The sequence below is a fragment of the Chrysemys picta genome, chromosome 2 (genome assembly GCF_011386835.1).
Source record: "Chrysemys picta bellii isolate R12L10 chromosome 2, ASM1138683v2, whole genome shotgun sequence".
NCBI lineage: Eukaryota > Metazoa > Chordata > Testudines > Emydidae > Chrysemys > Chrysemys picta.
In genome coordinates this window covers 168,913,123-168,926,676 of record NC_088792.1, presented here as the reverse complement: position 1 = coordinate 168,926,676, position 13,554 = coordinate 168,913,123, and the positions used below count along the sequence as shown (strand labels likewise).

The 13,554-nt window shown below is 40.8% G+C and overlaps 1 protein-coding gene across 3 annotated transcripts in view; it reads right to left on the bottom strand.

Annotated features, from left to right (window-relative positions):
* Positions 1 to 13,554, bottom strand: part of CDH20 (cadherin 20) — a 158,600-nt gene that overhangs the window by 40,421 nt on the left and 104,625 nt on the right. For 2 of the 3 annotated variants that reach the window (XM_005300872.4, XM_065584823.1), the window contains exon 2: positions 5,762 to 6,145. The exons of the other annotated variant lie outside the window; for it this stretch is intronic. In XM_005300872.4, coding sequence (XP_005300929.1) covers positions 5,762 to 6,010 — 249 coding nt within the window. In that variant the 5' untranslated portion in view covers positions 6,011 to 6,145. The remainder of the gene's footprint in view (positions 1 to 5,761; positions 6,146 to 13,554) is intronic. 3 annotated transcript variants of the gene reach the window in all.

The window sequence follows — 13,554 nt, the reverse complement described above, 5'->3', positions numbered from 1 at the left end:
TAAATATATTTGCAACACTGGTGGATGAATAAACAATGGTGGGCATAATAGCCCAGCTTCAACAAAGTAGTTAAGCACTTTCTTAACTTTACACAAGTATAAATATTTTGATGAGAAGGGCTACGTAAGTGTGTCACTGAACTGTGACCAACAGGAGCAGCATTGGTCTAGTGGACTGAACACCAGCAAATATCAAGGGCGGAGGGGAATTGTTTAGAATAATAAAATGGATACAAATAGGAGCAATAGGATGAAATTACTAAAGAAGAAATTTAGGTTGAAAAGCAGGAACTAAGTCCTGATGGTGAGATTTATTAGTCAAAAGAATACGCTGCTGAGGAAAGTGGTGAAATCCCATCTCAGGGACATTTAAAATTCTACAAATATACATTATAACATAACCTCTCATTTCAATATAGAAGAACCGCAGATTTGTTGGGGGATGGACTAAGTCACCTTATACTACCTGTCTCTAATTCCTATGGGCCAGACCCTCATCTATTGTAAGTCACTGTGGCCCCATTGCTTCAACTGAGGTATGTCAATTTGCACTCAGCTGTGGATCTGGCCCTATGATTCTATAAGTTTTTGGAGGCTATTTTTCTCCCTAATCGGTCAGAGTACCACGTGTGACCTCTGCAGACCTTGAGCCTACCCCCATAGAATTCAGTGGACATTTCGTATTAATTTAGATCATAACTAGATTGATTCAGGAAAGCTGTAGCTGCAATTGGAGTGCCTTCACAAAACTGCTTAGAATATATAGGTTAGCTAAATAGAGGTCTACCAATCACTAGTGTTTCCTTTAAAGGACATTGAAATTACATTGTTGAGGCAGTACATTTATTTTATAATCAAATCCATATCACAATGTGAAAAATGTGTATTAAAACAGGTCATTTTCTATTTCTTTTAAAAAGTGTTAAAGCACATTTTCGGGTCCTTCTCCCCACAGACCACCTGACCCCTTAAAAAAAATCCACTTCTGGTGGCTTTACTCTGAATCACACTGGTTTAAAAGTTACAACCAGAGCCTCTTTATTACATGCTGAAAAACCTAAAGGTACAGATGGTGACAGTGAACTTGTTTGGTAATTGATATTTCATTTAACCACTTTGCTGCTGGTCTCTGCTACGGCTACTATGGAATCGGACGGTGTTCTTTGGAGTCTTGACATTTCCCTGGAACACTAGCACTTCATAGCTGATGCATCAGTTAAATGGGGGAAGAACAGGAGAACCAGCTACATTCAGCATCAACAAAGCAGTCAAATTCAGATGACTGTTACCAGTACAGTAACGCCTCACTTAACGTTTCAGAGTAGCAGCCGTGCTAGTCTGTATCCACAAAAAGAACAGGAGTACTTGTGGCACTTTAGAGACTAACAAATTTATTAGAGCATAAGCTTATATATGCATCTGAAGAAGTGGGCTGTAGCCCATGAAAGCTTATGCTCTAATAAATTTGTTAGTCTCTAAGGTGCCACAAGTACTCCGGTTCTTTTCACTTAACGTTGTAGTTCTGTTCCTGAAAAATGCGACTTTACAGCGAAATGATGTTAAGCGAATCCAATTTCCCCATAACAATTAATGTAAATGAGGGGGTTAGGTTCCAGGGAAATTTTTTCACCAGACAAATATACACACACACAGTATAAGTTTTAAACAAACAATTTAATACTGGTACACAGTGATGATTATTGTGAAGCTTGGTTGAGGTGGAGGAGTCAGAGGGTGGGATATTTCCCAGGGAATGCCTTACTGCTAAATGATGAACTAGCAATTGGCTGAGCCCTCAAGGGTTAACTCTCACACTCAACAAGGCAGCAGGAATGGAGGGAGGGGAGACGGCATGGCAGACAGAGACAGAGACACACACTGTGTATGAGAGAGAGAGATATGCGCATTTCCCCTTTAAGAATACTGACCCTACTCTTAAGTACACTGCCTTGTTAATTAGATCAGCTTGTTGAGACGCAGCTGCTGCCAGCAAGCTCCCTCCATCCTGAGCCCAGTCGTGTGTCCCCCCTGCTCTATGGAAGATGGGGTAAGCGAGCTGCAGGAGCAGGGGGGAGGGACTTTTCCAGGAGGACGACACTTTTGTAAATTTTGATTCAGAACTACTTAGCCACTTCCTACTCTTTTAGGGTGTTTGGTATTGTGTGTTAGCATGACCTCTTGGGTAGATGTAGCTGTCACATTTGACTGGCTATGGCAGAGAGAAAGAGATGTGTCTGGTACATTAATAAAAAAGTGTTCATTAAATAGTAAATAAAATAAAATATAGGAAGCAGCACTGTAATGTTCAAGAGACTTGAAAAAAACATTGAGCCAAGTTCACTGCTAAATTATATCCCCTGTACACAATCCGATTTGAAATCAATAGTGTAAATTTGGTCAATTAATAACAATTTTAGGATAATGGAGGGTCTCCTACTCTGCAGTTGTGTGTTAAGAGTACTGTGTCCCAAGCAGGCTAGCTGTTATGCCGTAAAACTGCTGTTAGCATTACTCATCTCATATCCTATTGTTTCCAGACAGAGCGAAGAGGACGAGCATAAAAGTGAATTGTGTATGTTTGGGGGGATAGGGTGAAGAAACTGAGTTCTTCTGCAATGCATTTAGCATTTTGAAAGTAAAGGTTCTATCATTTCAGCCTATACTACTATAAATCTAACACGTTTCACCATTGCAGAGACGGAAGCTCATATCACTGCAGTGACAAACCAAATCCTCTGACACTGCAGTTTTACGAATAGGTGTGTGCGGTATAGCAGTTACTATCCTGGAAAGGAAATCCAGTTTTAAGTTGGCACAGGGCTGTGGCTGCTGCAGCATCATGCTGCCATGTGGCAGGCTTGGAGCTGGGAGGAATTTATTTGGATTATTTGGAAAGATGAGCTACTGGAGAGATGAAGCAGGTGGCCCCTGAGAAAGCATTAACCATGTCAGTCTGAGTAGTCTTCTTTGGGGAGGATGGTAAAACCTGTGGAGGAGCTTATTCATGTCTGATAGACACAGGCTTGTGTAAGGGGCAGTGAGAAATCACCCCAGGAGGTATTTCAGGGCGGGAACTGTGCCTCAGGGAGCGCAGCATGTGCTCCCTTGTGCAGCCGACCCGCTCCACTCACTGGGACATGGCCCTACCTCCCTCTGCCCCTTCCATCCCTTTAGGGAAGCTAATGTATGCAGGGGTGCTGTGAGGGAGTGTAACTGTGCTGCGTTGATGCACAATGGCGCACAGTGGGAGGTGTCCTGTGGCCTCCCCACTCCCTTGCACATTTGTTCAGCTGCTAGGCTCAAATGCCTGTTAACCTCTAAAACAGGGGTGGGAAGGAATGGTATGTGCAAAGAAGTGAGCCCTGAACTCCTCTGGAACCATTGTACCACTGGAACATTGTAGGTTACTGGATGAAGTCAGAAAAAGCCTGACACTGAAAATTAGTTTTTGTCTCCCTAACTTATCACATTGGCCACTCACCTCTACCTAGTTTTTAACTTTAATGGGAGTCATGTAGCTAAAACACCATGTAACACTTTGAAACTAACCTCTAAATGACAACTTCAGGCATCACAGAAAAAAGCAAGCATTATGCTGACTAAAGCCCTGGAGAATCTTTTCCTTTTTCTTGCCCAAAAGATACTTTCCCTATATTTCTCAGTTAACTATGAGGCACATTTTCCATAGCCGACAAGATCCGCAGCGTAGATTGAGTCTCCTTGGTGCTGCTCCAGTGGCACAAAGGGGACTAGAATGCTGTTCTAAAGAAGCAGCAAGGGATTTCCCTGTTACAGGGGAACACTTCATGGTGTAAAACCAATATAACTGGCTTTTTGGTATTCACTCTTCCCCCTTCCATCAGGAAGGGAGCATTGACAAAATGTGCACTCCAGCAATCTCTGGCCACCAGAACGATGCACAGAGGGCCATTGTACATGGCATAAATTAGAGCAGCCCTGTGTCTGTTCTGAATTGTGTCAAGGGCAGATCCTAGGATCAAGGCAGATAGAAAGGTAGCTTAGAATCATCTTTGCCACACTTTCCTCAGCTATGCTGAGTGGGAGCTCAGATCATCTGAGGATTTTGCCTACAGTTTTTTATATTTAAGTTTTTACGTGGTTAATTACACAACCTGGCCCAAAAAACATTAACCAGTTTTATATATTCATTTAAACCCAGATTCTGCTCCAAGTGTCCAGTGCAGATTTGAAATAACTTCAGTGTTACACTGGTGTGACTGAGAAAAAAAACACAGTCCCTTATTTTTAAACAAAGATTTATGTGGGAATTAAATCTTAACTCCTTTCACTCCAAAAGAAATGGAGACGAAGAACAGAAAAGTTCGGTGGTGTGATGAAGCCAAAATGGTGAGACTCTCGAGGGCGACTCATTTACGTCAGTGTCAATCAGGAGTAACTTCACTGAAGTCAATGGGACTGGCTTTGGTGTTAGTCACACGAACACCAAATCAGGAAGAACTCCACTGAAGTCAGTGGAATTATTTTGATTTTACACCATGTAACCGAGAACCCTATGGAGTTATACTACTAGCGATAAATCAATTCAAAAGCAGGCCCTGACTTTTGAAATTTTGTTTGCTAAGATGCAAACTTAGAAGAAAAGAATGAATCAGAGACGTCTGACTTTCCCCAGGTCCTAATACAGCATGTCAAATCCTGATGATGTGGGTAAAAACCATAATGTAATCTAATGTAATCTTTCTACATATCTACTTACCCATCTATTAATCTATCATATTTATCTATATTTATATTGTGCTCCTCACCACAGCAGCTGATCATCCTGAGGTGTGGAAACCATAACTGTATTGTTCAGACTATAATTACAACGTACTGCAATCAACACAGGCTGGAAGCAAAGCTAGTTGCTGAAACTTCTAAAACAGCAGGGTCAAAATTATTTCATCCGCATCAGTCTCGATAAGCAGTGGTAAAATGGAGCAGAGAGGGTGGGTTATAGTGTGTGACAAAAGGTAAATTGTGACTGAAAACATCATGGGCTTGATTCGCTATTACCCTGTATCTTGTGTAGCGTCTTGCACCACTGGATTTGATAGCATTTTACATCTGCTTTGCCCTGGCTTTGTACTGGTGGAATAGTCTACACAAGGTGCAGACTACTGGAGAATCAGGCCCCATGTCTTTGAATTTAAGGACCTGCTCTCACACTGGTATAGATCAGGCATTGGCTGCATTTAAATCAATAGAATTACACTGTAGTAAAGCTGGTGTAAATGAGAGGAGATTCAGACCGTAGAAGTCAACAGAAAATCATTTGAAGTCTTGCTTTTCACAAGCCACTGGTTATTCTTATTCAATTGTAAATTTTAGCTTTAACACCAGATTTGATCACAGACAGAAGCATGATCATAAGCCCTCTCTTTCTTCCCTAATCCTCATATGTCAATATAACCTTGCTTTGCCTTGACACTTTAGTGGTCCCTCGAAAGTCTGTTGCAGATTTTCTACCCCAATTACAACTGACAATTGTTAGAGTGTATCTTTCTGAAATAGGCAAACACATTGATAGCTTCTCAAAACAGACATTCTTCCCTGTTCAAGGTGACACCAGTCAAAAGCACTCAGGAGCTGAAGTAAATTAGCTGCGGATGAATTCATTGCCACAGGAAGGGAAGAATAGGTACTTGGGGAAACTTCCCATGTTTTGCCACATTTACTTACACGCTCTCTCTCTCTCTGTGTTTGATATCCCCTCTCCCTCCGATTTCATGGTTCTTACCTTGCCAACATACAGAGGATCGGTTCCAGTGTATTCTTCAAGAACAAAAAACTGGTTCCATACCCAGCTCCTCTTCATTCGCTGATGCAGTAGCAGCTTGTCCGACAGGTTATCTTCCTGGCTTTTGGTGAGTGGCCTGGCACTCCCAGACAGTGCAAGTGTAGTAAGGTCCATCAGTCCCCAAAAATATAAGGACACACCAAGTCCAAGCCAGTTCTTTGCATTGCTCATTCTATCTGAAGTCCACATCTGTTTACTGAGGTTTTTTTTTTTTTTTAAAGTCAAAACATCACAGCTTGGGTTTTTCTGGAAGAAAAAGGTAGGCCTTTGAAACTTCCAAGAGAGACTTTGACTGGAGTGGACAGCTTTAAGAATGATGATCTCCTGTAAAGTTAAGGAAAATCTACAGTAAGAAGTTCATGTTTTTGTCAGCGTAGAGGGAGCATCTTTTTCACAAAAGACAACTGTGTTGTAAAACATTCAATCCTCCACATAAAACTCTGATACCAGGGTATGCATGTCCTAGACAAGGAAGACTTGTTAATTTATTAGTTGTAGCACTGCACACTCAGATGCAATCACCAGTGGGATATAGTTAGTAAGAAAGAGTTCTCTGCTTTGCTAACTTAAGTACCTGCAGGGTTCCAGTATATTATTGATTGGCTTGAGTTAGCAGGTTGCACTTTAGAAATATTTATGACCAGAAGCCCCATGAAAACATTTAAAAGGTGGAAATTATGATAGATAACTAATACCTCTGTGCCAGTTGACTTTCTTTTTCTGTCTAGAAACCATCTTAAATATGATGGCTATATTACAAACCTTGAATTTCATTTCTAGCAACTGCAAATTATTTCTGACTTTCTAATTATTTGTAATTCTTTCAAACCTCTGTTGCTTGAATTCAGGTTTCACACTCTGTTGCCTTCTCTCTGAGGAGCTGATTGCTGCTGCTAATGTGACATTTCTAGAATGTGAATGGTCAGTTAATCATTATATAATCCACAAAAGGTTTCAGAATGCTGATGGTCACATGCTATTGTGGGATATGTCTAAGCGAGGCGAGCTAACAATTTTTTCCTTCTTAAGCCTAAAAGGCTCATTTTAGGCAGAGGAATGCCGACTTCCATCAGAGGACACTTTCTCATCAGTCTAGGATCTTTTGTTGTCATGAAGTCAGATTAGCTGGTGACCTCACTCCAGGCCGTTGACTGTTGCAATCTTTTCTTTTACTGTTTTTCTGGGTTAAATTAGGTGACTTTGCACTTGAGTTACTCTGTCAAAATACTCAACACATCCTGTGGGTCCATTTCTGCTGTTCTTTTGGGGAACTCTACTTTCTCTCCCTCTGAGAACAAATGAACTCGTTAGCAAGTGTTTTTTCAGTTGTGACACTTAACTCACACTTAATTTCATTAATGTTATAAATTTATGGCATTGAGGCCTATTTAATTGTTTCATCCTGAGGAAATAAAAACTGGCAGGAGATATCTGTCAAATTCCCTTAATTGAAACCCTTCAAAGGATTAAAAATTATTTTGCACAGCTGCATAGAAAATTCTTTAAGTGGAAAGTAATATAATGTGATATTTTCAACATGAAGAAGTTACAAGAATGGAGTGTTGTAATATAACCATGGCTTTTAAGGGGGTATAATAGAAAAAGTATCCTTATATAGTGCAACTGATGTACATGTTGTTGTACATTATGTGAAGTGTGGCAAACAAATAAGTCCATGCCCTGAGGAGCTTACAGTCTAAAGCATAACAGGTACAACAAACAAGGCACAAATTACAACAAATATTCAATGGTATAAATACATTATAGCCATAATGATTTACAGAATAGACGGGCCTTTATAAATTGTAGAGGGAGGGCAGTTACTGATGTTGGCATGATAAATCCCTTGGGTCCAAACTCTGTCCCCAATTAAATGAATCCAACTCACTGTAAAGTCAAAGGAAGTTGCACCTGTGTAACTCAAGTCAGAATTGGGCTGAGGATTGTTCTGCCCCTTTAAATGTTTGAGCATTTCCCCCAACCCTAGTGCAAAGCCTCACTTTCATGTTAGTTTCAGTTTGCTGCCAGAAGCATAAAGTGAGAACAGCAGACAGCTGTGTTTCTATCAGTTCCCTCTGTGTCTATTTCCTTCCCTGCCGGGTCTGAATATAATATTTGGCAATGGAAGATTTCTATCCCATGAATGTCCAGTGCTCCCATTGCCTGAACAACAAGAGAAAGTAAGCAAATAATACTGTAAAAAGGGGGAAAAGTTCACCTAGAGGCACAAGGTGATAGACTGCTGCTTTTGCTGCTGAGACAATATGAACCAGACAGCTAGAGAGGGGGGAAATAGGCAATTAAACATAGAACAAAGGAATAGGCTGCTGCCTGGAGCATCTGAAAACAAAGCAGTGAGTGGAAATCAAGCAGCCTTCTTGGTTGACCTGGTGCAGGTAGACAAATGGACAAACAGCTTAGCCTGCGCTGAGGGTCTATAGCCAGCAGAGAGAAACCAAGTACAGGCAAAGAAAAAAATTTGTAGTTGACATGGATCCAGAAGAGGCAGGTCAAGCACAGATAGTGCAGTAACAGGTTTTCCGTGGCAGAGAAGACATCCACGAGGTGCAAAGTCCAACAGGAGAGCAGAGAAATGGCAACTTTTGTGGGATGTGTTGGTGAATTCGACAAAAACTGCAAAAATGGGTGATGTACCATGAATGTTTTGAGCAATTTGTAACCTGCAAACCGCCATTTCTGATGGATGAGTTTCAACCTTATTGACAGTGATGGGTCCGAAGGTATATGGACTGCTGCATGATCTATTGTCTCCTACTGTGTACAGAACTACCATGTAAGCTGCAATTACTGCAGCAATGCAGGAACAGTTTCTCCTACCCAATGGCAGAATGATATTGGTTCCATCAGTGACATCAGAGAAGTGGCGAGTCGATAGCACAGTTCATTGCTGCTCTAAGGAAGTTGTCAGAGCATTGTCATTTGGACAAACATTAAATGATGACCTGTGTGACCAGTTGGTTTCTGGATTATGCAATGACCAGGTTCAGAAGAAGTTATTGACTGTACTAGCACTTATATTCAATAAGACAGTTAACGTAGCAGTTGCAATGGAAACCTCAGAGAAGGATTCTCTGGAATTTAGTGTGAACCGAGAAGTTCAACTTGTGAATGAGCAACACAGAGGACCATGGGAATGTAAGAAATTTCCATTTGGCACAAACTGTGCATGCTTAGAAGGATTGCTGGGCACATCATTGTGACTTTTATCACAGTTCAACAACCAGAAACACAGAGTAATCATCCATCCAAGAATGAACCTAAGAAGGATGGAAGTTGGGAATTGATAACGTGGAAAAAGCCAAGAGTTGTACTGACACTGACCAAGATCTAACACTACATGTGTTATCAGAAGCTGGAGTCAGAGATGGCATCTGGGTCACAAGTTTGATTGAAGGAGTTCCTATAAGAATGGAGCTTGATACTGGAGCTACTGTTTCACTGATTTCTGCATCTACTATCACCAGACTTTGTCCACCTCCACAATTTTGAAGACTTATACTGGGGGGAAAGGAGGTCCCAAAAGGGGTACTCCAGTTGAAAGTTCAATTAGATGGATAATCAGTTGTGTTATCTTTGTATGTGATTGAAGGGAAGTATCTACCATTATTTGGCAGATCTTGGCTTGAGAAGCTCAAGGTGAACTGGACCAAGATCAAGGCAATCACGAAAGCACCTGAAAATCTTTGAAAAATACTGGACATACACTCCAACGTTTTTGAAAAAGATCTTGGACAGATGAGCAACTTGTCAGTGAAGCTCACTGTTCAGTCTGACCGCCAGCAAAAATATTGAAAGCCAGAGTTGTGCCTTATCAACTTCTACCAGAGGCTTCAGAGCATTTGGACCATTTAATGAATATCGAAGTCTTGTCACTGGTTTCACATACAATGAGTGGGCTATACCCATTGTACCAGTAATCAAGAAGGATGGCTCTGTTTGAATTTGTGGAGATTTCGAAGTGACTCTGAACCCAGTTTTATGGGCACACCAAAGTCCACTAGCTTATACTGAAGATTTGTTTGTTACTCTTAGTGAATGAAAATGTTTCAGTAAATTGGATTTGCTCAATGCATACCTGCAAATGGAGATGATCTGGCATCTTGCAAATATCTCACAATCAACACACAAAAAGGCTTGTTTTGTTACAACAGGGTGTCTTTCGGTATCACACTGGTACCTGCCCTGTTCCAGAAAGTGATGGATGAGATCCTGAAGGGACTGAATGTAGTTAAATGCTATTTGAACACAATCCTTGTTATACAAAAGGATCAAGAGGATCATCTTCAAAAGTTATGTTCATTCTGAAGACTATTTAACTAATATGGTAAATTTCTGCTTAATCTGGCACCAGTATTGACACCTTTACTTGAACTATTATAAGCAAAGTAAAAATAGAAATGGACTAATGAGTCTGAGTGTTCATTTATGGTAAATAAGCAAAGAAACTGCTGTCATCAGTCAAAATTTTTATGCACTTTGATGATTTGCTACCACTGCAATTGACTTGTAATGACTCATCATATGGAGTGTATGCAGTTCTTTCCTACATTTTTCCTAATGGTATGAAGAAACCAACTACCTTTGCATCATGAACACTCACTAAGCCTGAGAACAGCTATGCACAAATAGAACAAAAAGCTTTCAGCATTATCTTCAGAATTTGGAAGTTCCATACCTTACTGTATGTCATCACCCATTACTTTCTATTTTTGGATGGAAACATGGAATTCTGTCAGTAGTTGCTGCTTGTATGCAATGATGGGCATTACTATTTTCAGCTCATTCCTATGCTATTCCATTTCATAAAGGGACTCAGCACAGCAATGCTGATGGGCTGTCATGCCTGCCATGTCCAAGCTCCCTTCAACCCAAAGAAACTTCAGATGAAGTGTTCTCTCTCAATTTAATGGATAGGTTACCCATCACTAGCACAGATATCAACAAAGAAATTGCTAAGGATGATATGCGTTCTCTTGTGAAGGGAGAGGTACTACACGTTACTGTGTTGGATCATATGAATCCCTCATTTAGACAATTCTTGTCACATCAACGTGAAATATCTGTGAATCATGGTTGCAGCTTACGGCGAATGCGAGTGATCATTCTGAAATCAGTTCAATCTCAAGTTTTGGAAGCTCTTCACGAAGGTGAAGTATTGTACATATGAAGGCCAAAACCTGGAGTCATGTGTGGTGGCTGGGGATCCACAAAGATATTGAGAGGACTATGTGTCAGGAAATTCAGCATGATCTTGGCCCAGCTGGTCTACATCCTTGGTTGTGGCTGCAGACTCCTTGCACAGGTATTCATGTGGACTTTGCCAGACCTTTAGAAGGTTATATGATTTTGGTTGTAGTCAATGCCCAATTGAAATGGCCAGAAGTTTTCAGAATAACATCTGCTACAGCTACCAAGACGATTGGACATCTTCGCACCTAGCTTCAAATGAAATTCAGCACATATGCTCTGCTCCATAACACCCTGCTACAAACAGACTAGTGGAATGCTTTGTACTAACACTTAAGGTATGCTTAAGAGCTAACACATCTATTTTGAGTCATCAGTAGAAATTAGACAATTTCTTGCTTGTTTACAGGAACATACGACATGCTACTACCCAGGAGTCATCTACAACGTTTTTCTTGAAGTGATCTTTGCGTACCTGTAGGGATCTGTTATGTCCTGATGTTGCCTCTCATGTAGTCAAATCTCAAGCTATGCAAAGCGAATGATGATGTGAGACTTGGCATCATTCTTTTCAAGTCAGAAACTTAGTGTGGGCTCCTAACTACAGTTCTGGAGTGAAAGGGGTACTTGGAGAACTTGTAAAATGCAAGGGACTTAGTTTTACCTCAAACAAAACATCTGATGGTATTTTATGGAAATGAAATATGTACCAGTTGCAGCCTCAACTAGTACTGAAGTCCAGGGACGTTCCAATAGGACTCTGTTCCTCTGATTGAACCTCTTTCCATGACAACTCCTAATTTCGATGACTTGTTGGGAGAAACTTTGATATCAGATCCAGTTGATTCCATACTAGATCTAGTTGATTCCTTACCACAGACTGTTCCTGTTCAGGACACTGCCACCCCCCCCCCCCCAAACACACATCGCCATATTATCCCAAGAGAGTGTGAAAACCAGTTGTGCACCTGGACTGATAAATTGTGTCGTTAGTGAGCAGCTATTCCAGGTCAGAACTATCCCTTGCAATTTAAGAGTCTGTGGTAGTCCACCGCTCAATTTATAGTTAGGTTATACAGTGTCTTGTGTTAGCCATATAAATGACAATGTCTATGCTTTTGTAAAGTTTTTAAAAATAGTGTGGAGGAACGTAATATGATGTCCTGTCCTTTTAAATGTTTGAGCACTTCCCACTCCCCAGTGCAAAGCCTCACTTTCATGTTTGTTTCAGTTTTGCTGTCAGAAAAATAAAGCAAGCACAACAGACAAGCTATGTTTCTATAAGCTCCCTCTGTGTCTTGCTCCTTCTGTGCTGGGTCCAAATACAATAGGCCCCTTCTAGGCACCATACCCCAAAAGGGCCAAAATAGTGTGTGTATGCTTACTATCATATAGAGAAGATGGGAACTCTATGCAAGAGGCAGCTGAAGTGCAGCTTGCAGTGCATATATGGCCCAGAGAATTCTACAATGGAGCTTCAGTTGCCTAGTTTCTAATAAGGTGCTGTGGCCCATGGGAACCTCTGATCCCAACATGCAGTGCTCATCTGTGGCTTGGGAAGTCAGGTGGCTGCAGTCTACTTCATTTTATGTGTATGGGGTACATCTGTCTGACTCCTGGGACCCTTAGTTGGGCACAGATAGCACAACACTATTCAATCTAAGGGTTTTGTGAGAGTTGAGATTGATAAGGCTCATTGAAAGAGAAAGTCCCTTTGAAGATTTTAAGATCCAGTGGGGGATTCTCTACAAAAGGAAATTGTTGTTTCATAATTATATTTTGGGTACATTGCACAGCCCTGCCCCAGTGTTCATAAGAACTCATCTACTACCCATAATGAGCAGGGAACCTGGAGTATGAGTCATCAAAGTTTCTGCTTGTCTGTGATCCCATTTACTGCACATCAGCACAAATCAGGTATGTTTATAGCTATAAAGAAAACAAATCATACATTATTGCCGTGACATACTGGATAGATTCCCATTATAATTAGAATTTTGTTTGTAGGTGATCTCAGAAAACATCTAACCATCCAAATCCAACACAGCCAGTTTCCTCCTAGCACTGAGTACACCTGGCAAGGGTTGTTTGCAATCAGCCAAAGTAGTACCAGGGCACAGTTACATAATGTCATATAGCTGAAGCAGCTATGGGGGATTAGTGCAGGGAATCTGATCATAGTAATCCTTCCCCTATATCTGTCTATATGTGTACCAGCAGAAAGCGACAGGAAAATGAAAGGGGGAAGCAGTGAAATTCATGCTGCCATGCTTTCTGTACTAATACTGCTTTTCATTCAAACATCATTGGGCTTTGCCTTCAATTTCCATTAGAAACTCCATTTGAAAATGTGCATCTCCACAGAACATGCATTTTCTATGGTTCCCAACAGCCATATCACAGAGAACATTTATGATACAGTCAAAATCCCTTTCATAATAGTAATACCATCATCAGAAATTTTGCCATTAGGCAGAATGTATGTAAATTAATGTCTTGACTAACTGGAATGCGTTTCTAAATGT